General features: G+C 41.9%; 2 protein-coding genes across 5 annotated transcripts in view; both read left to right on the top strand.

The window, feature by feature from the left end:
* Window positions 1-13,791, top strand: part of FLCN (folliculin) — a 40,238-nt gene extending 26,447 nt beyond the window's left edge. For all 4 annotated transcript variants that reach the window (XM_036739539.1, XM_036739541.1, XM_036739529.1 and 1 more), the window contains 5 exons: window positions 322-435; window positions 1,344-1,467; window positions 6,382-6,513; window positions 6,658-6,763; window positions 12,362-13,791. In XM_036739539.1, coding sequence (XP_036595434.1) covers window positions 322-435; window positions 1,344-1,467; window positions 6,382-6,513; window positions 6,658-6,763; window positions 12,362-12,563 — 678 coding nt within the window. In that variant the 3' untranslated portion in view covers window positions 12,564-13,791. The remainder of the gene's footprint in view (window positions 1-321; window positions 436-1,343; window positions 1,468-6,381; window positions 6,514-6,657; window positions 6,764-12,361) is intronic.
* A 7,260-nt stretch (window positions 13,792-21,051) lies between these two features.
* PLD6 (phospholipase D family member 6) lies at window positions 21,052-23,380 on the top strand. The gene is made up of 2 exons (XM_036741307.1): window positions 21,052-21,628; window positions 22,946-23,380. The coding sequence occupies exons 1-2, from the start codon at window positions 21,052-21,054 to the stop codon at window positions 23,182-23,184; spliced, it is 816 nt and encodes a 271-aa protein (XP_036597202.1). The 3' UTR covers window positions 23,185-23,380.
* The last annotated feature ends 3,098 nt before the right edge of the window (window positions 23,381-26,478 follow it).

Below are 26,478 nucleotides of genomic sequence, written 5' to 3'. Positions count from 1 at the left end.
CACATTATCTATATCTAGCCATATGGTGATTTCTTAAAGGCTACTAACAAAGTGGTTGGTTCCATAAACAATACACAAAAATTTTCTTATCTTGTGTATTATTTCATTTAATCCTCATGACTACAAATAGAATAGCTTATCTCCATCTTACAGAAAAGGTAAAATGTCTTATCTACGACAGCACAGCAAATTAGAAGCTCCTGGTCTAGTTGCCTTTCTGCCTCTTCCCATTGGAATGTTACTGGAATGCTAAGATGGATTGAATGAGGAAGGGGAAAAGATTTTGAAATCCTCTAGTAAGCATTATACTTTCTCTTTTAGGTCTTAGGTGCACCTTCTTTCCGAATGTTAGCATGGCATGTGCTAATGGGAAACCAGGTCATCTGGAAGGGGCAAGACATGGATCTTGTCCAGTCAGCTTTTGATGTCCTTCGGGTAAGACCTTGTCAGGATTTCTTCTGGCTCCCTTTATTTAGTCCCTTGTAAATTTTTAGAAGAATTTAGGTCTATAATTATTTTTTTAAAAGTAGCCTATGGGAAAACATCCTGAAAAAGCTCAGTAGTTAATATTGGTGGCATAGGTTTTGTATTTTGTAATCTCATATTGAAGACAAAGGAAACCATAGCGTTTGGTGGTATCTCTTTTTTTAGAGGAAGAAATCTAGATTTTTCAGGGTTGATCACTATAACGTGAACTTGATCACTTCTGCCAACTCTCTGAACCTCACCAGGGTTCTGCTTGGGATTCCCAATTTTCTCAGGAAGGATTTATTGTCATCCTTAGATCTTTTTCTCAGGCGATTACTGAGGAATATGAGGATGAGGGGTTCCTTCCTGTAAGGAGAAGGTGATTGATAGAGTATCTCCTAAAAATCCTTCTGCAGTCTGATGATGGAGAACAAGAGACTTGAATCTAGATCCATCTAACTTTTGGTCGTTTAAATCAAAGGACACACTGAATAGGGCCTTCTCTGTGGACATCACAGTATCACAGGAATACAAACACGCTTAGGATGACATTGTCCTTTCTTTCAAAGAGCTGACAGTTTAGTCGGGAGATAGGAAAGGACAAGTAAACTTAAATATGAAAAGTTAACCTAAGAGATAGATAACAACCTGAGACTATAACAGCTATTTGCTGAATTGAATCGTCATGAATCAGTGCTAAGCAAACGGTACAGAGAGCAAGGGCTATGGAAATTTAGGCTGGAGTGTTCTGGAAAGACTTCAAAAGGAGAAGGGCTTGAGCTGGGTCTAACGTGTAAGGTTTGGGTAACAGGAAGTGAGGAGGGCATGGCATAGGTTTGCTGTTTCGTTCGTAATCACTGTTTGTTCATCTTCAGACCATGCTGCCTGTAGGCTGTGTCCGAATTATCCCCTATAGTAGCCAGTATGAGGAAGCATATCGATGTAACTTTCTGGGACTCAGTCCTCATGTTCAAATACCATCCTACATACAGACCTCTGGTAAGTTTCTATCCCTTGGAGTCCATGGAGACACACTCCTTTATCTTCTCCTTCTTTACCTCATTTAAGGTACATGCATGTTTATTTCAGGGATCTGGAAATTGACTTCTGGGCCTTTGTCATAGAACTAAAGATGTATGCTTTAGCAGCTAAGCTTCTCTTCTTACAGAGCCCGACTTGGAGACGTTGGCCCCTGCAGTCAGTATGAATGGGATGATATATGCTATAGCACGTCTCATCACATGCATCTCTTTTATCCTCTCTCATGTTTTTTTATTTCATTTTTTTTCCTTTTATGCTTACTGCTCAGGTCTGCCATTGGCACCCAATACCACGGTCATTTCTTATAACCCCACTGTTACTACTTAGAACTAAAGGAGTTATTCAATCCTCCTTTTGACATTAAGGATTCAAACTTAACTTGAAATGAACTTTCTAAAATAGTAAACCCTGAAGTTGTTGGATTATTTCTTCCCCTAGCAATTTTTACTAGTAATACTAACCCGTGACCCTTCTAGAAGCTTTTTGCTGATGATTTTTTTTACTTCTGCGCCTCTTCATAGTTCCTTATATGTTTAGCCTGCTCACCATACACTTCTTCATTTCACTTCTTTGGGTACTGTTTCATACTGTGCCTCAGAGCCCATATAAAATGGATTGGTCACATAGTGAGGGCAAGGGATGACAGGTGTGTAGCCCAAGTACTCCACTACTGTTCTTGGGATGTCAGGAGATATCGAGGAAGGCTTCTCTAGTACATTGAGTGGCCCACTATGGACCTATGGAAGGTGACCCTGTGAAAGGACAGGATGAGTGAATGGGATGTGGGCTGCATTGCTGGAGGGAACATCCAAATCCAGGAGAGTACAGATCTGTTTGAGTACCAGCTTGCTCGTCTATAGTGATTCAGTTTCCCAACTCTGTGAAATCTTTGAAAGTAATATACACATTGAGGAAGGTATGAAGAGACAGATCATTGCAAACAGTATACTAGATTATAACACATCTTCACAGTGACTGTAGAAAATACATAATTCTACTGAATTTAGTTTGTTATCAGTTTAATTCTACACTGCCCTCCTCTCGAGTCCCAATGCCTCTTACCATTTCACTGATAACGCCTAGTCAAACCTCAGTGTTGGATCACTCCCACCGTTTATTGCCTTCACGCCCACACCCATGCTACTGAACAAAGGTGGATAAATCACACAACCTTTCTGTTTGCACTACAGATTTGTTACACAACCTCAACTGGGCTCTCACTGTTGCTAGGCAATGCTACTATACCTTCTGAATCAACTCACTATGCCACTCTCTGCTGTGGCTCTTCCAAACCTTTTCATCCTTCCTCAAATCTCCCATGGTTCCCCTTGCCCTCACTCTCTCAGCTGAGAAGCTTGCCTCACGTATACAGAAAAAATTGAGGCCATTCCCTGTGAACTCCTTCTCCCCTCTTCCTCATCTCCTGTCACTTAAGGTGCCTTTTGCCACTATCTCCTCCTTCCCCCATCTCACACAAAGAAGTGAACCAGGGCCCCCCTCCTTCTGTACAAGCAATCCCATTCCATCCCGCTCTTCCAGCAGGTGGCCCCCTTTGTCATCCCCACTCCCACTTATGTTCAGTAAACATTTATATTGCACCTTTTATTTGCCAGGCGCTGTTCTAAGCACTTTTATTTGTTTACCAATATTATCTCATTTGACCCTCACAACAACCCTGGTGTTACTATCACCATTTTACAGGTGTTGAAAATGAGATAAATGAGGTTAAGTGACTCCTCTAGGGTCACACAGCTAGTATGTATGTAAAGCTAGAATTTAGGACTTGCTGACTCCATGCCCGGCACTCTCATTCCAGTAAGCTACCTCACTGCTCAGTGTTTTTAATTACCCTTTAAGCTTTCCCTTGAAACAGAGACCCACGTTCTTAAATATCGATATCTTTTGATGTTACCATACAGACATAAGGCATTGAATGCTATAGACTTTGAAGAATTGAAGGTACCCATCCCCCAAAAGGCAATGGAGAAGTATGTGGCTGGCACATAGCTGCAGCATATTGCAACATAGACATGCTTAGAAGTGGCATAAGGGATATCATCAGAGATGTTTGATCAGAAAAAGAGGCGGGCTTAGGTGGGTAATGAGAATCAAAGAACAGCACAGGATCACAGAATTTGAGAATTAGAACTAGGTAAGAGCATTTTAGTTGATGTCAAGAAGACTGGAGTTCAAATCCTGCCTCACTAGTTTTGTGACCCTGGGCAAGTCACTTAGCCTTCTGTCTCACAGAGGTGTTGTGGGAATCAGATGAGATAACATGCACAGTGCTTTGCCAGTCTGCTGTCCATCCCTGCATCTCCCATATTATACTGATAAAGTTGGGTTTTTTTGTACCCAAGACTTTATGTTTCATCATCATCTTAGATTCAAATCGAATACTGTCAGAATCCTTTTGGATTATGAACATCTATTTGTTAGCTATCCCTTCCATATTTGTGACTGCTACAAATTTCACGAGCATACCACCTATACCTTTATCCAAGTCAGGGGCAGCTAGGTGGCACACAGACTACTCCAAAAAAAAAAAAGCAAACGAACCTTTATCCAAGTCACTGATAAATGTTAAATAGCACAGGACCAAGTAAAGATCCCTAGGTAGGTTACCCCACTGGAGACCTCTTGCCATCTTGACATTAAATCAGCAAATACACTTTGAGTCTGACTATCCAATCAATCCTTAATCCATTTGATTATATTATTGCTCTGTCTTCTCCACAAGACTAGGATGCGATAGATACTTTAGCTAAAATTTAGGTAAACTATATCTATGGAATTCCCCTTATTTCTTAGTTTCGCAATCATGTCAATAAAGGAAATGAGATTAATCTGGCATGACTTCTGAAGCCTCATTGGTTCTTTTTAGTCCTCATTTTTCTTCTCCAGTTGTTTGCCAGCCATCTCTTTAATGGTTCATTTCAGAAGTTACCCAGAAACTGAAGTTAAGCCCATTGGCCTATAGTTTAATAGACTTGCAGAGTCTATTTTCCTCTGAACATGAGGACAGCACTTCTCCGATCTTGTGTTACCACTCTCATTTTCTGATTTTTCAAACAGTTGTCACCGACAGTGGCTCAGCAGTCACTTCTGTTAGGATGTAATTCATCTGGGCCAGGTGACTTGGATTCATCAGGAGCAATTCACTTTTCCCTCTCTCCTTTGTTATCTTGGATATTCACTCCCTCCTAGTCGTTTTTGTTTTCTTACTTGCAGTCTAAACATTTTTCTCCTTTACAGTAAGAGAAAACAGAAACAAATTAAGACTTGAGCTACTCAACCTTCTCTCTGTTGTCAGTTCTACTGTCCACAAGCAAAGGTCCTCTACTTTCTTTGGTCCCAGTTTTTGTCAGCTCGAGCTTCCCTCACTAGCCTCAGCTCATCGTGGGCTTTAGCCTTCCTGATGATATTTTCACGAGATCATGCCTTGCTCTTGTATTCATGCTCTCTTATCTGGACTTGCTTCCATCTTGACATTTCTTTCTAAAGCCGCAGTCATGTCAGTTCCTTGTGCATTCATATTGGTCTCTCCAGATGAATCATAGTTTTCCTCCTTACTTGGAACCATTTCCTATAGTGTCTTTAGAATTTCAGTCTTGAGTATCTCTCATCCCACCTGTGCTAACTTCCCTTGAAGCGTTTTAGCACATGGGATTCTGTCCAACTTTTCCTTAAAACTCATTTCTTTATCAAAGTCTAGGGGGTTTGCCAGACTTGCCCAGATTTCATCTCTTCTGTCACACACTTTAGGGTGAAACAGTCATTTCTACCCCAGCAAGCAGTTCTTCCCTATCAATGAGAATCAACTTAGAAAATCATGTTCCCTCTGATGTTGCTTCCACCTTTTCAAGAATGAAGTTATCGCTAGGGTCAGACAATCAGTTATGAACTGGTATGCTCTGGGCAGAGAGAGTGCTCCAGCTGATGTCTGGATAACTGAAGTCCCTTGGCGATACTATCAAATGCCTCGGTACCAGGCTCAGGATGTTTCCCAAACTTCTCATCTTTTCACTCTCTTTGTCTCCTTGATCTAAATGGAATCAGTTTTTCTTCCTCTTTTGGCCTTTACTGAAATATTGTCATGCTTCCCCCATGGTTCCTTTATTTCCTCACGTGAGTATGATATCTTCTTGATACTTAATGCCCCGCCCCGCCCCCTCCCCTTTCTTTTAAATAAAGTGTACTAGGCTAAAGCAATAGGCCAGTCATGAGTTTCCAGTGATACGTAGGAGCTCAAATACACATTTGTGTGTAAATGTTTCAGACTATGGTATTTCACTGCTTTCTTGGATTTTCTCTCTTTTCAATTTTTAGGTGTCTCAGCTGCTATTCTTCCTTCTTTCTGGCTACTCTCTATAGTAAAATATATTTTGGGGGGAAATACTGGACAGTTTCTCCCCCCCACCCCATTCCTTTTAGTTTAAAATCCTTTGGATTAGATCTGTAAGACACCTGGCAAATAGACCCCGTGCGCTGCTGTTACTCATGCAGTGTGAAGGTTGAGAGGAGGGCCCTCAGCACATGCACAGACCCCTGCTGTAGAGGCTTATGTGGATGTGGGGGAGAGAAGGAGGAGGGGGTGCATCCATGTTGGTGATAGCACAGGTGCACTCAAATATTATGGCTCACAAAGCACTTTCCCCAAAGTAACCCTGGGGACAGGTGGTGCAGGCATTGGTAGTCACATGGTACTGATGAGGAAACTGAGGTTCAGCTCTCTGATTGAGTCCACACGTGTGGCACCCCCTAGCATGCAGATATGGGATGATGGGTCTATATTGGATGTATGTGACAAACTTAAAGCATCATTATGAAAAGCAAATGACTGAGCAGGGAAATGGGTTTCTGTTACCACAGAATTTGCTGTCATTGTTGAGGTCCACACGGCCGCTTGTTCCAGTGTTTATCCAGTTGCGTGTGATGAAGATCAGTCTCTAAGCAAGTATGAGTTTGTGGTCACCAGTGGAGGTCCCGTAGCTACTGACCGAGGTAGGAATTCCTGAGAAATGTTAATTGTTCATAAGAAAAGACACGTGCCATGGAAAATAGGGAAGAAGAGAATGTTTATTCATATATTTTCCCCTTCTTCTTACTGATGGTTCTAATGCTCATTTTGTCTATCCCCTTTGCCAGTTGGACCTACCATCTTGAACAAAATTGAAGCTGCTCTCACCAATCAGAATCTTTCAGTGGATGTTGTGGATCAGTGCCTGGTTTGCCTCAAGGAAGAGTGGATGAAGTAATGTGATACAATTAATATTTATTAAGTGCCTGCTGGGTAGAAAGTACTGTACTAGGCTCTAGGAGAGATGAAAAATTTAGATAAAATGTGTCTGCTGTTAATGAGTTTACAGTCTAGTGGAGTGATAAAATGCCAACACTGGTCAAATACACATTATTACGTCATCAGTGCATTGAGGAGTTTACAAAAGAGAGTGTTATATGAAGTCCGAAGGGGAGTCATTACTTAAGTGGGAAGACAAGAAAATCAAGAAAGGTTTCCCAGAGGAGGTGGTATTTGAGTTGGACTTTTAAAAGATTAGTAGGAATTCAACAAACAGGTACGGGGAGACTTCCAGGGATAGAGAAAAGTGTGAAGAGAGGCACAGAGCTCTCAGATTACAATGTGTGGCTGGGGGCAAAACCTATAGTCTGGATACACATAAAGTTGGGAAAGTAGTGTACATCAAGAGTCGAATGCCAGGAAGGTTTGGATTTTTACGTGGTTGGCAGTGGGAAGCCATTGAAGACTGTTAAGGAGAGGAGTGGCATGACCAAATAGATGTTTAAGAAAGACTATTCTGATCAGAGATATTTGAAATGTATCTAAGCAAAGAGAAGGGGGCTGCTCTGGTACTCTTAAGTAGCTGTAATAGAAGCCTATATTAAGATGATGAAGTGGGAATAAAGAAAGGAGGCAGATGGTGGAAGAGATCTTTTGGGGGTAGAATTGACAATCTGTCAACTGATCAAATAGGACAGCTGAGAGGAAGGGAAGAATCAAAGGTAGCTTCAAGGTTATAAACATAGGAGACCGGATGAATGCCAATACCACAGAACAGTGGTGTCAAACTCAGATAGGAATAGATCCCTGGGGGATACTCACTGATTTAGAAAACTGCAAATTAACATTATCTTGGTTGTATTTTGTTAAGCATTTCCTCATTCCATTTTAATTTGGTAGCCTCTCAGTGAGTTTTTCAGCTCAAATTTGACACCTCTGCCATAGACAGAAATAATGAAATTTAAAAAGGCAGCAGTTGTAGGAGGAAAAAAGGTGTTGAGTGCAGCTTTTAATATGTTGAAATTTAAGGTACTATTTGGATGCTTAGGGGAAATTCAGGAGAAGATTTCCTGGAGGCAGTTCAGATATGTTCCTGAAGCTCAGGACATGAGAGATCCAGTTGAAAATCATTTGCATAGAGGTAGTAGTTGAAGCTATGGAAGTAAATGAGATTACCAAGGATAGAGTAGAAAAGAGAGAAAAAATAAATAAGAGGGCCAATTACAGTTCCTTGGAGTATACTGACTTTAAGAGTCGAGAGTCTCAAGAAGATGACTGATCAATCAGTGAGCATCTATGAACTTCCTCCTCTGGGCTTGACACTGTGCCAGGGACTAGGTATACGGTGACAAAAGTGAAATAGTCCATTCTCATAAGGAGTTTAAGTTCTGACAGGGAAGATAATGTACACACGTGAGCATATGCAGGATATATATTTGTATGTGTACATATATATGCATGTATACACACACATATACATACAGTAAATACAAGGTGGCTTAGAAAAGAAGAGAACTGGGGAAAATCAGGAAAGCCCCCATGTAAAAGGTGGCAGACTTGGGTGTAATATTCCAGGCATAGGGGCGACAACAAGTAGACGCAGACATGGACAGTGAGGCATCAGCAGGCAGCTTTGACTGGATTGTAGAGAGCATGGAGCAGAGGGATGCATAAGAATACTGGAAAGGTGAGAAAGGGCGATTGTGAAGAGCTTTAATTGCCAAGTTAATAGGGAGCCAGGGGAGTTCATTTGGGGTGGGAAGAATTACATGGTTGGAACTGTACTTTGGCAGCTACATAGGGATAGACTGGGGAAGATAGGACACATTTGCAAAATGTGCAGATAAGAGATGACAAGATCTGACAACCGATTAGAAATTTGGGGAGCCAAGGATGACCCCAGATGGCAAACCAAGGTTACTGGAAAGTGTGTGCCCCTGACAATAATAGGGAAATTTGGCAGAAGGGTAGTTTGGGAGAAAAGGTGATGAATACTATTTTAGACATGTTGAGCTTAAGGTGCCTTGAGGCTGTCATGTGCTCTCTCCTTTTCACCATCTGGAAATCCTTTGAAATCATCCCCTACTCTCCCTCCTCCTTGTCACAGACACCCCCTCTACCTATGTCCTTGATGCCATCCCCTTTGGTTTTCTCAACCCAATTGCCCTTTTGCTAATCTTCAACCTCTTCCTATCTGTTGGTTCCTTCTCTGCTACCTTCAAACATGCCCAAGTCTCCCCCATCCTTAGACCTTCATCCTAGGCCATCCCCGCTTCAAACTCTTAGAAAAAGCTGTCCACACTCATTGCCTGCTCTTCCTTTCTTGCACTCACTCCTGGTCTTCAGTCTTACTTCAGAACTCATCACCCAACTGAAGCTACCGTTTCCAAAGTTACCAGTGACCTCTTAATTGCCGAATTCTGTTCTCAGTCTTTAGACTTCTCTGCTTCACCTAACTCTGTTGACCATTCTCTGCTGGATGCTCTTTCTTCTCTGGGTTTTCATGACATAGCTTTCTCCTAGGTCTCCTGCTCCTCAGTCTCCTTTGTTAGCTCATCATCGATGCCACACACTTAACTGTGGGTATTCCTCAAGGCTCGCACTGAGCACTCTCCTTTCTCTATACCCTCTTGGTGACCTCATCAGGTAATGATTTTATCATGATTTTAACTATCATCACTGTGCATACCTGCAGATCTGTATATCTAGCCCCATCCAGTCTCTGCCCTGAATTTTGGTCTCACAGCACCAACTGCCTATTGACTGTTCCAAATTGGATATCCGAGAGACATTTGAAACTCAGAATAGCCAAGATGGCCCTGACCCCACCCCTCTTCTAAATTTCTGTTTCTTTCAGAATGTGCCACTGTTCTCCAGTTTCCCAGTTTGTAACCTCAGCATCATCTTCTCCCTTTCCCTCACTCCACGTATCTAATCATCAGTTGCCAAATCTTGTCCTCTCTCTCTGTAACATCTCATACAGCCACCACCCTAGTTGAGGCCTTCATCACCTCTTGCCTAGGCTATTACGATGGCCTTAGAATTGGTCTCTCTCTGCCTCAACTTTCTCCTCATTTCAGGTGCAGCCTCACCACATTCAAAGTGATTTTCTTTAATCATGGAACGGAGTGTGTCACTCCCTATTCATACAATTCCTCCGTCTCCCTTTGGCCTCTAGGATACAACATAAACTTGTCTGTTTAGCTTTTGAAGCCCTTCACATCCTGGCTCTAACCTGTCCCTCCATCCTCGTTGTAAATTCCCCCTGGATTCTGCAATCCAGCCCAACTGCCCCTTTTCTCTGATCGTGACACATGATGTTACATCACCCAGCGTGATGCCTTTGTATCTCTGTGACCCCTATGCCTGGCATGCAATCCTTCTTCACCTCTGCCTTATAGAATCCCTTTTTTCATGACAGAGCTCAAGTACTACCATTTACGTGAAGCCTTTCCTTAATCTCTCCAGCTGCTAGTGCCTCCTTAATTACCTTGGATTCCCTTTATATTTCTTCCACATATACATATGTATGCACTTTTTCCCTCTATTACAATGTAATTCCTCGAGAGTAAGGATTGTTTCATTCTTTGTATTTACAAAAGGACCATGTATAATGTCCAGCACATGGTGGGCACTTAATAAAAGCTTGTTGATAAATTGATTGGTATAGAGATGGACCCATGCAAGTTGATGAAGTGAGAGCATAGAAAGAAAAAGGCAGTCAAGAAGGCTGCCTTATGGACCACCCATAGTTGGTGTGTGTGATGTGGCTAATGATCCAGCAAAGGAGACTGAGAAAGGAGTGGTCAGAGAGCTCAAAGGGAAACCTAGAGAGCACTATCCCCCAAACTCAGGGAGCAGGAGGTAGTCAACAGTAGCAGATATTGCAGAGAGATAAAGAAAAGAGATGGATAGAGAAGAGGCTTTTCGATTTGGCAGTTCAGGAAAGCAGTTTCAGTTTAATGATAAGGTTGGTGGCTGCCAGATTGTGGAAGGTTTAGAAGAGAGTGAGAGGAAGGGAAGCATAGGCTGCTTTTTTCAGGGGATCCCCCAGAAGAAGGGAGGTGAGATAGCGAATGATACCTTTCAGACATAGTAGAGAGGAGAGAAGAGTGAACAAGGGAGGAAAAGCAGCCATGTGTCTGAAGCAGAAGAGAGGGGTATCCAGTAATGAATGTGTGTCAGAAGTTGTATTGAGGCTAACGAGGACGTGCACTGAAAAAAGGCCGTTGTGTTTGATAATTATATAATGTTATGGGTAGTTTCAGTAGAGTGGCTGGGGGAAAAAATATGACAGATTTTCAAAGAAGTTTACCAAGTAAAGGGAAAGAGAGAGGGAGGCTTTTTTAGAATTGATGAAGACCTAAAAATCCTTGAAGCCAGTGGAAAGAGAAAGTTTGTATATGTATGAGAAAACTGGAATAAGGTCCTGGAGGAGAAAGAAAGTGACTAGGTCAGAGGGGCCAATAGCTTTATCTATCTTTTCTTCTCTGATGGGAAAAAATGAGAGAAGATTTGATTATACTTAGAAGTTTTAGGAATGAGGGCAGGGTAGCTAGGTGGCGCAGTGAATAGAGCACCGGCCCTTGAGTCAGGAGGACCCAAGTTCAAATCCAGCCTCAGACACTTGACACTTATTAGCTGTGTGACCTTGGGCAAGTCACTTAACTCCAATTGCCTTGCCTTCCCCCCTCAAAAAAAAAAAACAACTGAGGGCGTTCATTTTGGACACTGGAGGTATTCTCATTAAGTAAGGAGGGATAGCAAAAATATAGCTCAACCTTTTATAAATATTTTCCTAAGGTTTTTGCCTTATAGTGAAAAACTATGTCTGGAATATATGCTAGTGAATAAGGCAGAGGCTCTTGGCTTATGTAGCTCAGCCTTGCCTTCTCTCCTATAGAAATCATGGTTAAGTTAATAGAGCATAATTCAGGGGTGGGTAACAACCTACGGCCTTGAGGCCATATGTGGCCTTTTGACTGAGTCCAAGTCTTACAGAACAAATCTTTTTATTAAGGAAATTTGTTCTGTGAAGTTTGGATCCAGTCAAACACTTGACCTAGAGGGCCACATGTGGCCTTGAGGTTCCCCACCCCTGGCATAAATCATAAACTGAGGTGACCAGGGTTCCCATTTCCTTACATGATTTACTTTGCCTCTTTGTGTTCTCATTTGCGGTCATTTTGTATTGGATAGAGGAAATTATTTAGGTTTCCTAATTCTTATTCTAACACACATAGCTATCTATGCTTAGGAGCAACCAGTTTCTCACATTTAAGAAAATATTGTTTGCTAAATTGTAGTTTTCTATTTTAGACTTGACATATAGGGTAGCCTTTGACAGGTAAATAAATGAGTATTTCTAAAACTTTTATGCATCATTTGCTTTTTCAGATGTCAGTTTCTGGAGCCATTTGAGTTTCCAGCTTAGTCAAATAAGGAGAATCTAGTGTGACTACAGACACTTGCAGAACAGCTTTGGCCATTTAGTCCTTTGGCTGCCACAGGAGGGTACTAAACACTGTAATTGTTCTGTTTTGTGTTCTGTAGCAAAGTGAAAGTGCTTTTCAAATTCACCAAAGTGGACAGTCGGCCCAAAGAGGACACCCAAAAACTTCTAAGCATTCTGGGAGCAGCTGAGGAGGACAATGTGAAACTCCTGAAGTTCTGGATGACTGGGTTAAGCAAAACCTACAAATCACACCTTATGTCTACAGTTCGAAGCCCTACTTCCTCAGAATCTCGAAACTGACCACAGTTTGGGAGTGCATCTCCGGATATGTCTCCTGAGATCTAGCTATTCATTCCCCTTTCCACCACACCCACCGCAGGTCGTGTGAATTACAAAATACAGATGTCCACAAATTCCACTTGGAAATTTAATCTTTGAGTTGCTCAGAAATGAGACATTTGTCACCCAGAAATGTAGACTGATAATCCTAATTTCTGGCCTCCATGTGGTGGTTGTGGCAAATCTTGTTTTTCAGCACAGTCCTATAAACTGTATAAATAACCTTCAGAACTTAAGAAAGACTAGCCCTCCCACGCAGTGACAATGGAAAACAGCTGGATTCTCATCTGTATCAGTTCATCTCCTAATACTGGCAGTGGAGAGAGAAGTATAAGAAAGACTTGGATTTGTTAGCTCTGAAGAATTTTCATCTCAAATTTTAGAAAAGGAAGAAGCTGGGGCTAGGGTCGGACTTTGCTGCAGATTACAGCATCTTTATTGGACACTTTCAGTTTGAGATTGAGCAAGAGTTATGTGATTTTTTCAGTTCAGTAGAGAACGTTCAGGGTACACTCAACTCCCTCACTATTTTTAGAACTCTAATCTTAAGGCTGGGAGCTGCTCTGGGTCTTTGGAAAAAATTTCTAAAGTTATAGCAGCTGTCTATCCTTACATGCATTGAGTAAGTGATTATTTTGGGAATGAAAATCCAATAACAAGCTAAAGACACTCATTTGCAAATATATTCTGGCTAGGCTTCTCTATAGTCGCATGTGAAAATAACCTGTGACCTTCAGTTTTGAAGAGGCTTATTGTTTTATATAAAAGTGTTACTTTTGCCTCAATGTCAAATATAGACATTTGATGGCCCAACCTGAGAAAACATGAGAGTCCCTAATAATAGCAGTTAGATCCTGACCTCTCATTTTATTTAGCCACAATAAGGTATTTATTAAATTTACCATAATTCCATTCAGTATCACTCTGCCCTTCATAATGTGTTAAAGCCTCGACTACTGGCAGCCAAAAGCATTGTCATTATACTAGGTTTTTTCAGTTTCATCAACACATCGCACTGCATTTCTAATAAGACTCGGTGATTTTGCGACAACTTTTTTGCTGATTTATCTAAGGGGGGGGGAGTTGTGGGTGTTTATTTAAATTATATTTAACACAAAAACTAAGTTTTTATGTCATTGTTAACTATAATGCAAAAGCATTAAGACACAATAAAGATGTATTTTTGTAAGCTGGAGAACAGAAGTATTTTTGACCTAGTATGTGAAACATAGTTGGCTTTAGCAATGGAAAGTGTTAAGGATGTCTTATAATAAGTAGGTTAACCTCTAAAATTATGTTATCACAAGTTAGTGATATTGGAAAATCTTCCCCACAGTGTAGTTACTCTTTTGAAGGTATCAATTCTAGGTATTAAGTGGTTTGCCTCTTAATAAATTTAAAAATATATCTCTACCATAGATTTTTTGGAGATGGCCAATTTGGGAAGTTGTTTTGCTGAAGCATGCATATTGAAGTTTTTTTGGGGGGGTTCCCACTTTTCCTAATGGGGGAGGGGCAGGAGAGGTAGGTGGGAGAGAAAAACTGACCAACTAAAAAAGGGCTTAAATCTACTTAAGAAGATGGTTGCCTCAAAAGAAAGATTGCTAAGAGATTGCTTGGACAGGTTATTTAATGTTAATAATTAGGCCAATGCAGACGTATGGTCCTTAATTGGTGCTGTGAAAACAAAATCATGGGATTATGGATTTAGAGCTGGAAGGGACTTTAGCTGTCCAGTACAACTTCCTATACCAATGTAGATTTGCACCTGTTCTACAACTTAAGAGTCTTAGAGAAGTGCCTGGAATACTGAGATGCTGCTGTAGTTATAACATTCGGAAATGACAATTAGTAGGTGAGGTATGCCCTCATGTGTTTTTGGAAATGGTAAGAGATGGAATAGCCAGCCACAAAGTTCTAGTCAAAGAATAATTTGAATTGAGTTTAAGGCATTTAATAAACATACTGATCCAAGATATAGTGGGAAGATGGAAAGTCAAGTTCTTAATATGCTCCCCCCTGAAAAATACAATAGAAATATCACAAAGAAATGTCGCTATAAAAGACTCTCACAAGAAAAAAACAATGGAAATTTTAAAATGAGAAAAGCGGAAGGCCAATAGAACTAAAAATACAGACATGAATCAGTTAAAATACCCAGGAGCAAGGGAGGTAGGGGAAAAAAAGCAAAAAAGTTTAAAAAATTGACCACAGTGAAAAGTACTGTTGAAAACAAGCAATTACGGTGGAATAGAACTACTGGTGCATAATGCAGGCCAGAGACTTTTAAAAATCTAAACTACTGGAAGACATTCAGACCTGAAGGGCAGATCTGGAGGTCAAATCCCAAACCAAAAGCCTTAGGATTACTGGTACTACAGATAATTTTTAGGACCCTGTAATTCATGAAATGATCAAAATTAACTAGAACTGGCAAGAGCAACCAGTGAATTACTGTTAAAATCCACAAAATGCAACATATTGAAAACCTAGAATTTAACATGCTTAGATACATTATGGTTAAATTCCCAATATTTATGAAGAAAAAATATTACAAGCTGCCAGAAGTGAATAATTTATCACTTAAATACATTTCTGCTCATAGGCTTTTCATCATGGAGGACAGGGGAAGATTGCATAAAAATACACAAGATGGTTCTCCAAATGCAACCACAACTCCTGCAATCTGCTTCAACAAAAACTTCAAAGCAGCATCAAATAAAACAATGAGCAAGAATGATTAACTACAGTAAGTTACTTCACTGCTGAACTGCACAAAAAGTCAGAAGACCGGAACCAACCTAGGTGAATAAAATGTGACTCCCAGAATGACCCTAGAGACAGACCAGAGACCTGTAAAAAGGTTTCTGGAGGCAGCAAGAGTGGAAGGTGCCTAGAAAAAAAAGCCCCTAACATGGTCAGAAACCCATCACATGGACTTTGGAAGTGAATACGAGTGGCAGCTCACAAAGCAGGCCACTCCAGGCCCAGAAGAGCCAAGGTTACTAGCATTCTGTCCTGAGACTCCATTGAGATCTCTGAAGATCCAGTGCTCAAAGATACAGGGAAAGGGTAGGTAGGGAATCTACCAGTATTCTCTTCTGTATAGACAAACTCCCAAGAGGTAGTCAGCTCAGGTGCCCCACGGTGAAATTAAGCAGAGCTGATTACCTCATGATCTTGGTCCTAACAAAAAGCTGTAATTCAGTAACTAAGTTTGGAGAGATGAATGAACAGAAGACACCAACCACTATAAAAAATACTTTATGATCCAGTCCAAAAGAAGGAAACAATTCCATAACAATTGCAAGTAATGACTCAAAGGAAAAAACATTTTCCACAAGGACAACATGAATATCTAGAATAAATCAACCCATAGATTTAAAAAAAAAAATCTTGCAGAGAGAACTGGAAGAATGGTTTACAATGGAAAGTAGGAAACCTTGCTGAAACCTTTACAGACTTGTAAAAATTTAAATAGACCAAACATATCATTGATTCCCTAAGACAGCAAGAAAGAACAAAATCAGAAGATTTAAACAACAGAAGAAAACATAGGTTATCTGCTATCAAAAAGTAAGTAACTTGAGAAAGCAGTGCAAGGAGAGAATGTTTAAGAATCATCAAACTCAGCTGCAGTACGGTTATCTGGAGCTCAAGCTGCAGCTAAAAACATCAAAATGATTCAGATCAGCAATGCAGCAATGAAGCACTAAAACTACAAATGAAAAGTGAACTTAGAACTGGCCTTGAGAATTTCAACCAGTCTCTTCCAGAGTTGCTAGAAGATCTAGAAGCCATTTTTGAAAAAACAGAAACCCTAGAGAATGAATTGGAAAGTTTGGAAGAGAACTTTCCATTTTCCACTAACAAAGAACGACTATATTCTTTTGAAGAGAAGCTGAACTTATTCAAAGTTCACATCATGGAGGGGCAGTTGTACAGAGAACCAGTAAGAGACTACAACACCATGAAGACAGCCTCAAGGCCCAGCTTCTATTAAGCAAGCAGAGGCCTTAAGGAAAGGCAAACAACAAACAGAAGGCACTTCACAGTTTGAAGAGACAAGCTGAACTGGTTTCCAGCAGATTCTGTGTTTCTGGCATGAAGCTTGTCACAACTAGAAGCTTCCCTACTTGAAGACTCATCTCTCAAGGAACCAGGGAAGAACCTTATCACAATGACTTGGCTACAAGAGACTATGTGGAACACTTTTTGCCTTATATACCTGAGGAAATGTCTACTACCTCACTAATTGGCAAGTCAGAGTCCCTCTTATCTGACCTTGCTAAAAACCAATTCAGATCCAGGACCTTCTTAAGAACAGCTATGCTATGAATGCAAAGATTTTTGTAAGTCATTTGTACATATGGAACTACCAATGCATAAAATTCAAACAGGGTGTGGAGCTAATGCCACAGGTTTTTTTTTTTTTATAGACACACTACTCCTTTGACATACATTTTGCAGGGTGTAAATTAAAAGGTCTGTACTGATGTAGCAGAACACCTTGCTGAATTTAAATTCCTCTACATTTGTTAATTTTTTCAAGTTTGTGTTTTGCATGAAATACATTTTCATATAAAAAAGATTTTTTTAAAAAGTCAAACTTCTGAAAACCACAATTTAAGAAATCTGAATGCTGTATTTCAAGAAATCATGAGTAAAAACTGCCCAGATCAGGGGCAGTTAGATTGCGCAGTGAATAGAGCACTGGCCCTGGAGTCAGGAGGACCTGAGTTCAAATATGGTCTCAGACACTTGATACTTACTAGCTGTGTGACATTGGCCAAGTCACTTAACCCTAATTGCCTTGCCTTCCCCCCTAAAAAAAAAATAAAAACTGCCCAGATCTCTTAGAATCAGAGGCCAAATTAAACTAGAAAGAATCCATTTGATCATCTCCTAAAAGAAACTCCAAAAGGAAAAGTTCCAGGAATGTCATTGCCAAAATACAGAGCTTCCAAGGCTAAGAAAAAATACTGGAAGCAGCTAGAAAGAAAGACTTCAAGTACCAAGGAACCAGTCAGGATTATACAAGACCAGGCAGTTTGTACTGGAAACAATAAGTGATCTTGGAATACAGTCCTCCAAAAGGTACAAGTTTACAACTAAGAATATGTTAACTTAGAAGGCTGAATCTTACAGGAGTTGGGGAGATGAGAAGAGGGAGGAATAGACTTAATGAAATGGAGAATTTTCAAGAATCACTGATAAAAAAGAAAGGCTGAATGACAAAGAAGTGCTAACATTCTAAGAGGCAGAGTAGAAATGTGTCCCTTTTTTAGAACTTGATGTCTTCAAAAGGTATTGAAAGAGTTAAGAAAAACAGAACACCAGGTTGTGGACCGATTTTGTTCTGAAATTTTTAAGAGGGAAAAGAGAAGGGAGGGTAAAAGATAGACACTAGTATACCAGGTATGCTATGTGGCACAGTGGATAGAGTTCTGTTAGAAAGGCCTGATTTCAAATCTGGCCTGAGACACTAGCTGTGTGACCCTGGGCAAGTCACTTTACCATTTGCCTCATTTTCCTCATCTGTAAAATAAGCTGGAGAAGGAAATGGCAAACCACTCCATTATCTTTGCTACAAAAACCCCAATTTGGGTCACGCAGAGTTGGATATGACAGAACAATAACCATACAAAGGAGGAAGAAGGGACTGGAACTTAATATTTCTCCTAATTCAGGTGTATGGAAAGTATACAAACATTAAGGAAGGGGTGGAAGAAAGAGGCATCATATGAACCTGTTAGCCAGACAAAGGATTAAACACATACACACACAGAGTTTGGTGTAGAAATATATCGAAATCAACAGGAAAACAAGGATAGGGAGAGACAAAAATAAGAGGGAATACTGGGGAGGGAACAGTCTCAAAACAGACCTGATTCTGGAGGGGAAGAGAGACAGCAAAGAACTGGAAACTGGGGATGCCAAGTGGGGAGTAAATGAACAAATTAATGGAATGTTATTGCACAATGGGAAATTACTAAAGGGACACAAACATGGGAAGCATGAATTGATGCAGAATGAAATGAGCAGAATCAGAACAATTTATACAATGACAACACTATAAAGAAAAACAGCTTTGAGAGGCTTAAGAACTCTGATCAAAGCAACAACCAATAATTAATCTCCAAACAACCCATGATGAAGCATGTTGTGAGGGGATAGGCTTCAGGTGCAAAGGAGACATTTTTGGACATGCCCACTGCATGTAGTTGTTTTGCTTGACTATGTTTATTTGTTACAAAGTTCCCCCTTTTATTTCTGGAAAGGATGAGAGGGCAGCTTTAGTGATGACCAAAAAAAAAGGGCCTTTGAAACTTTTCCCCCTCTATCAACAGTGATTTATTTTGTTTTCTGTTATTTGCTACTCCAATGCTGCCATATACAGTCTGAAGAACTTTTTTTTTTTAACGCACAGGACAAGTTTAGAATGAAAAACAAAGGCAAGACAGAGGATTTAGGTTCAAATCCCACATCTGATAATACCTATGTGACCTTGGGCAAGTCACAACCTACCTGGGCTTCAGTTTCATTATCTATAAGATGAAAGAGTTGGATTAGATGGCCTCTGAATTTTCTTCTAGTCCTAGATATATGATCTTGATTCTTTAACATGGCATGATACTTATCCTTTGATGGCCAGCTCATGGTCCCAATATCTCAACTTACCTTGAGGGCACTACCATTATTTCAGGTTGCCTGGGTTTGTAACCTCAGAATCATTTTAGATTCCTTCCTGACTCATTCAGTTAGTGTCAGTTTGATCTCCATATCCCATACAGCCACTACCCTAGGGACTTCATCATGACTTAATTGGTCTCCCTGCTTCCAATCTGCCTTTCTCTAATCCTTCCTTCACGTAGGTACCAACATATTCTTCCTAAGGAAGAGTTATGACTGTGTCACTTCCCTCCTCAAAAATCTTCAGTGGTTCAAAGCTGTCTATGTCATAAAATACAAAGACTTTATGTAAAAACTGATTCATTGAGAACCGCAAAGTTTTTTCAGTCAAGTATTAAATACCCATTATGTGCCAGGCATTGTGCTAGGCACCGGGAAGAGAATTCCTGTTCATAGTGAACTTCTATTCTAACAAGAGAGACAATAAATACGTAAAAACATGCAGCACAAAGTTAATAAATAAAAAAAAAATAAATGAAGGAGTTAAATGTAAGGTGGTTTGGGAGGGAAGGGTAGACGGTTGGGGTCCAGGAAAGGCTTCAAACAGAAAGTGGTGCCTAAGCTGCATCTTAAAAGAAAAAGAGGGGCTCTGTGATGGGGAGGTAAGGAGGGAGTGGGGAACTGACCAGAATGGAGAATATGAGGAACAGAGAAAAGGCCAGTTTTGGCGAGATTTAAGAATACAGAAAGGGAAAGAGGTTGGGGCCAGGTTGTGTAGGTCTTTAAAAACTAAACAAATGCGTTTCTGCTTGATGCTACAGGCATTAGGGTCACTGAAGTGACATCAGATCTTCACTTAAGGGAAATTACTTTGGTAGTAGTTTGTACGATGCATAAAAAGACTTGAGGCAGAGAACTATGAGGTTACTGCAATCATCTAGGCAGGTGAAGGGGGCTTGAAATAAGGTGGTGGGGTGTGAGTGGAAAGAGACTGAGGAACTGAATGGATGTGTGATGTGAGAGAAACGAGGATGGTGTGTGTGTTAATGTGCATTCTAATGTCACACGTGGAACCTAAAGCTTGACCTTTTAAATAATAACTTTAAGAGTAAAAGATGATGTCAGTGAAAATGACAACAGGGACAGCACATAAAAACGGCGTGACACGGCCGAAGCTCAGAGGCCAATGCATGGTCCCGATGGTGAATCACCTGGAAAGAGAGACTTAACAAACTCAATCTGCTTCTAAAACAGAGGAAAGGAACAGAGCCGTCAGACCGGCGGAAAGAGAAGAGAAATAACCATGATCGGAGCGGAGCAAAGTCCAACTCAATTTTTTTAAATTTAAAAATAAAAGTTTTTTTTTTTTAATTCACAAAAACGCTCAAGCACTTGCAAGTGTCAGAGAAAAGGGCAAACCCAAATCAGAAATATCTGCCATCACAAGGACAAAAGATATCCAGGAAACGAGGATTTACCATCCCGCATTGCGGGAGTACCTCGAGTTCGCTCATTTAAAGAAAACCAGCCCGGCCCGTCTCCACCAAACCCACGCGGACCTCGGAGGGGCGTGATCGCCTTCTCCGGAAGTGACCGGCGGACGCTGTGCCCGGGGCTGCACCTCGGGGCTCCTTCCGTCCCTTGTGGGGGCGTTGTGGGGAAATACGTCTCCTGGGGCCGAAGGTCGGCCCGAACCTCTCGGGGGCGCGGCGCCGCCCCCGGCCCGGGCCCCGGGTCGCGGGTCCTCGAACGGGAGAAGCCCGCGAGGCTTGCGAACCACGGCGGGGCGGGGGCGCAGGCGCAGTCGGGCTGGAGCATGTGGCGGTTGCGCTGGCAGACGTTAGGCCTCACGGCTGTGAGCGTCGGCCTGGCTCTGGAGACGCTGGGCTTCCTGGTCGGCTGGCTGAGGCAGCAACGGCGCCGGCGACATCGGAGCCCGCGGCGGGAGGTGCTATTCTTCCCCTCGCAGGTGACCTGCACCGAGGCCCTGCTGCAGGCCCAGCGGCAGGGAGGCCCTCCCGGGGCGGGAGCGGCGGCGGCGCCCGCGGTCTCGGGGCCTGAGGTGCGGAGGTCGCCCGGCGCGGCCGCGGGGGCGGCGGGCTCGGGCGCGGCCACGGCCACAACGGCCCCGGCCGCGGCCGCGGCGGCGGGGGCGGCGGCGGCCTCGAGCTGCCTGTGCCCGCTCCCGCACGGGGAGAGCTCCCTGAGCCGCCTCCTGCAGTACGTGCTGTCGGCCCGCAGCAGCCTCGAGCTCTGCCTGTTCGCCTTCTCCAACCCCCAGCTGGGCCGCGCCGTGCACCTGCTGCACCAGCAGGGCGTGCGCATCCGCGTGGTCACCGACTGCGACTACATGGCCCTCAACGGCTCCCAGATCGGGCGCCTCCGCAAGGCAGGTAGGCGCCCCCCTCCCCCCTCCGCGGGGTCATGCTGACTCGGTGCCAGGGCTTGTGCGGGGGTGGGGTTGGGGTCAGTGTTCTACAGGCCACCACCGGGTACCCGGTGTGCCCTCGTTCCTCAGGCTTGAGGCGCAGACACCTGGCCTGATACCCCGTGCTCACGCACACGTGTGAATAGCTACAGATGGGACTCTATGCACATGTTGCAAATGCATGCACATAGTGCGCATGTATGTATTACATAGGTTGTATGCACACGCACTTTATTATAAACGTCTCCGGATTTAAACTGCCATGAGAAGGGAAAAGGGAGGCCAAGAGTCGAGACTTCTCAGAAGAATTGCAGCATACTTGGAAGTTCAACTCCGCAAACTATGCTTTTTTTCTCCCGCGCAGAAAACGAAGCAAACTATCCCAAGAGCCCCACGAGCAATACCCAGGAGTAGTTTTTCACCAGTCACGCGCCCTGTGCACCCGGCTTAGTTCATGTGTGCTACCAGTGTGAAATGTGCACGGATTTTTGCACAGTGCAGATATTCTCGGACGCAGCATGGTGTCAGATTTTGGTGTAGCCAGATGAGTGAATGGGAGTACTTTTAACTGTTGTGCACCTTCTCGTATGACTGCTAAGACTAGATCAGGGAGAAATCAAATAAGTGGAAAAATTTAAAAATCTGTAGCTTTGCTCCTCCCTCTCGGATATTTGCCAAAACCATTTGAGAAAAAGTAAATATCTGCAGTTAAATACAAAAATAGATGGAGAAGTCAGTGGGGTTGTGCACCCATTACACTGCAGTTGTTAGCTCCTCCTTGTTCTTCAGCCGTGTACTAGACGCATTAAGCGTCCAAGAGGGGCGTGGATAATTTAGCACATTCACCCGTTGAAAGACGGCTTTCTTGTTGGAGGGCTGCACATGCCCCTTTTAGAATGTGGTGGAGGTGTGTTTGCCCTTCGTTCTCGAAGAGGACCATGACGTCAGGGAAGTGATGACACGACTTTGATTGAGTGAGCGAGGGCTGTGCAAGGTCAAGGTCACCAGCCTCCCTAAAGTGAAGAAACATACCATAGAGGGGGGAAGAGAAAAGGGCTTATTGGGGACAACACTCAAATTGAGCTTCTGGTGGGCTCCAGTTAAACGTAGTTTCAACGCTGGGCTTATTACTACTTTGTATCACGCTCTTGTCAAGATATCCCCACCCAAGTGCAAGTCAGTATATTGAGATTGGGCTGCCAGTTATATTTTGGAGAGAGAGGAAATTGTGAAATGATTTTATTTCAATAGGCATTGAAAAAAGGTTTGCCCTTTTTTGCAGGTATCCAGGTACGTCATGATCAAGGTGCTGGCTACATGCATCATAAATTTGCTATTGTAGATAAGAAGATGCTTATTACTGGCTCTCTCAACTGGACCACACAAGCCATTCAGAACAATAGAGAAAATGTTTTGATTGTGGAGGACGAAGAATATGTGAGACTTTTCTTGGAAGAATTTGAACGTATTTGGGAGGAGTTCAACCCCGTAAACTATACTTTTTTCCCTCAGAGAAAGTGAAGCAAAGCCCTCCTCTAATGTTTTCCTTAGGGTTATAGGTAAAACAGCTTACAGTGGGGTCCTTTGGACGATTTGAAAATGGACCTCTTATGCTGAATCCCATGCTGTAGTGAGTTGTATTGTGGCAAGGTTTCATCTAACATATTCATTGCTGTTCTGCAGTAAGAAAAACTTTAATAGCATTAATTTTTGGAAACAAAGGAGATGCCCATTGATTTTTAACATTTTCTTACTTTTTTACAAAAACCACTGAACTATATTTCTGAGTTCAACTGAGATTTTCCCTCTCCCTTGTGGACATGCTTCTTTCCATATGACCAGTTAGCTAAGAGTTAGTAGTTACTAGTTAGTAAGAGTGCACAACCCTGATTGAGTCAGCCCTCTCTTTAAGGTATTGACGGGCTTGAGTTGGAAGGATGAAAAGGAACAAGAAGAGAATAGGGAATTCTTCTTCCATTTGGACTCTGCAGGACATCCTCCATGAGTGTTAAATACTTTTACCAGGTGATATATTTCCCCTTATGCTTCACTTGATATTAAGAATCAGAAGGGCACAGAACAGTTATGTCTGGTTGGATTTCTCAAGAATCTTATAGGAGCTTACCATTGCCACTCATATGCATAAGAAATTCCTGGCAGAGAGCCTTTCTGGATGGGTTTTGAGTTAAATAGATATTTTTGGAATAGGCCACAGACACGATGGGATCTTTTTTCCTTTATATGTTCATTCAATTTTGATGTGTCTGTTGTGGAAAATATTTTTCAAAAAGTCTTCCTAGTCTCTTCCTGTATTTTCATCAAGGATCCTCTTGTTGCATAAGAAGATAATTACCAAGATTTTATAAAAATGAGAAAGTAGGCTTGTGGGTCAGTCATTTTAAACACCTTTTATTATAGCACTGTTTAATTTTTTTGCCACTCTTTTGGATTGTGTTGCTTGTAGCAGATTTTTTTCTGTGCACTTGGCATGGTCTAGCTGCTCTTTTCAATTTGGCCTTTTTTTTTTCCTCCCCCTTGTGGGGGGAGTGGCAATCAGGGTTAAGTGACCTGCCCTGGGTCACACAACTATTAAGTGTCTGAGGCCAGATTTGAACTTAGGTCCTCCTGACTCCAGGGCCAATGCTGTACCCACCACACCACCTAGCTGCCCTTCAACTTGTTCTTAAATGCCATTCTGCTTTCTCATTTCTTCTTTTCCTACTGTGCATTTCAGTTTAAATGTTGAATACAAATGTGATGTTTCTGTTGTTGATAAAATAGGTTATACAAACCCGGATGACTCTGTTCCATTTTCTCTTTGTCATAATCTTTCTAGTTGGATCTCATGCCAACCTTGCTGCAGACTTGGTTTTTGCTGTTTTATGAGTCATTGCTCCCATAATGTTTTACAAATGAAATTGTATTTTAAAGTGGCATTGCCCTTGGCTGCTATGCCTTTCCAGATAGGAGAGCTCCAAAGTTTGCTGCTAGGTGCCTGGACTTTTTTTTGTGTGTGGCTACCCCTTTGCCAAGATTAAAGGGGTAAGTTGTGAAAAGTTTAATATCACTACCTTTTTCCATTTTCTTTTCATTGGTGTCATCCATCTTAATGGGTCAAGTTGAAGTTCTTATAAGTGTATATGCAGTCTTTTTATCTTTATCCTTTTAATTTGGTGTTAACTGTGACATTTACTAGTAAGTGGTCTGCCTGCACTGTTAGCTAATCCTGATATGGATCCCCTATCAATAACCAGTCATTTCCTCTCAAGATACGCTCACATTTCATATTTTATAATGTTTGGTTCTTGCCATGTCCATCAACTTCCAACTCTCTTACTGGAGAAGGAAGCTTGGATAGAAGCTGTTTGTACTCCACTGACATACTCGTGACATTTAGGTGTTATATTCTATAAGAGCCTTTTGGCTTTTTCATTTCTAAATCCTAGATCATATTTTCAATGTAGTCATTCTTTGTTGGTTCTCCCAGAATCACAGAGGTAGAAGAACACCTCAGTGGTCATCTAGTCCATCCCATATACAAAAGGAATACCCACTAGAACACATACAACAAATGGTCCTCCAGTCTCCTTTGAGACATCCAAGGAAGGGGAATATTCGTTCCATGGCTTGAGGGGGCCCATTTCATTTTTGGACAGATGTAATTATTAGGAATTTTTTGCTAATATCAAGCCTAAATTTGCCTTTTTGCCACTTGGACCCGTTTTCCTGGTTTGGACCTCTGGGGCCAAACAGAGCAAGCGTAAAAATCTCCTTCACATCCCTTGAAATAATCGAAGACAGCTATCGTATGCCCTGAGGCTTCACTTCTGCAATCTAAACACACCCAGTTCCTTCAACCAGTCTTTATATGTCATGATGATTCAAGGACCTTCACCGACCTTGGTTGCCCCTTTTAGACACAATCTTATCAATGTCCTTCTTAAACTATGATGCCCAATACTGAACACATGAGGCCTCATGATCGTGATGTATAGTTAAGACTGTCTCTCAATGCAAAGACAACATTAGCTTTTCTTGGCTGCCAGATTACCCTACTGATGTGTATCAGGCTTGCAGTCTACAAAAATCCCCAGATCTTTTCCAGAACAAACGCTCTCCAATAGTGCCTCCCCCATCTGGTGAAGAAGATTTTTTTGTACCCAGGTGAAGACTTCACATTAATCCCTATTGAATTTCTTTTTATTAGATTCGGCTCAATGCCTGCCAAGATTCCTTTGGAGCCTCACTGTTACTCAGTGTGTTAGCTGTCCTTTGCAATTTTGTGTCATTGAAAAAACATTTCAAACTTGAAGAAAGTCCTTGATAAGAATATTAAACAAATAGCACGGAGCCAAACAGATTTTCTGGAGAGAGCAACCTAAGGCCTGCTGTGGTGATGTTGGACCATCAACAGCTATTCTGAGCCCCCGTATCTGGATAGTTCTCAATCCATCTGGACTTATCATATCATCTAATCCAAGTCCCTCCATCTTCTCCACAGAAATACTGTGTGATCCTTTATCAGAAGCTTTGCCAAAAATCTAGATTCTTGTCAAAAAAGGAAACGAAGTTACTCTGTCATGTCTTGTTCTGGTTGAGGTCATGCTGGCTCTTTGTAATCGCTTCTTTACCTTCTACTCACTGTCTCGCTGAAGTCATCAAGTAATAATTTGTCTTAGTTACGCAACTACTGTGCCTATATGAAAACTATGAGCTCCTTAACCGAGTACTAAAGGCCCTCCCCAATCTAGCTCCAATTTATCTTTCAAGCGTGGATGATGGTTTTTCCTTAAACTTAAATTACCGTCACTCGCC

This window comes from Trichosurus vulpecula, chromosome 1 (assembly GCF_011100635.1).
Source record: "Trichosurus vulpecula isolate mTriVul1 chromosome 1, mTriVul1.pri, whole genome shotgun sequence".
Lineage (NCBI taxonomy): Eukaryota > Metazoa > Chordata > Mammalia > Diprotodontia > Phalangeridae > Trichosurus > Trichosurus vulpecula.
Note: the sequence above shows the minus strand (reverse complement) of the source record. Positions and strands in the feature narration are given on the sequence as shown.

Coding starts and splice junctions, on each gene's coding strand:
- PLD6 (XM_036741307.1), top strand. CDS start 21,052: ATGTGGCGGTTGCGCTGGCAGACGTTAGGCCTCACGGCTGTGAGCGTC. Junction 21,629..22,945: donor CGGGCGCCTCCGCAAGGCAG/GTAGGCGCCCCC, acceptor CCTTTTTTGCAG/GTATCCAGGTACGTCATGAT.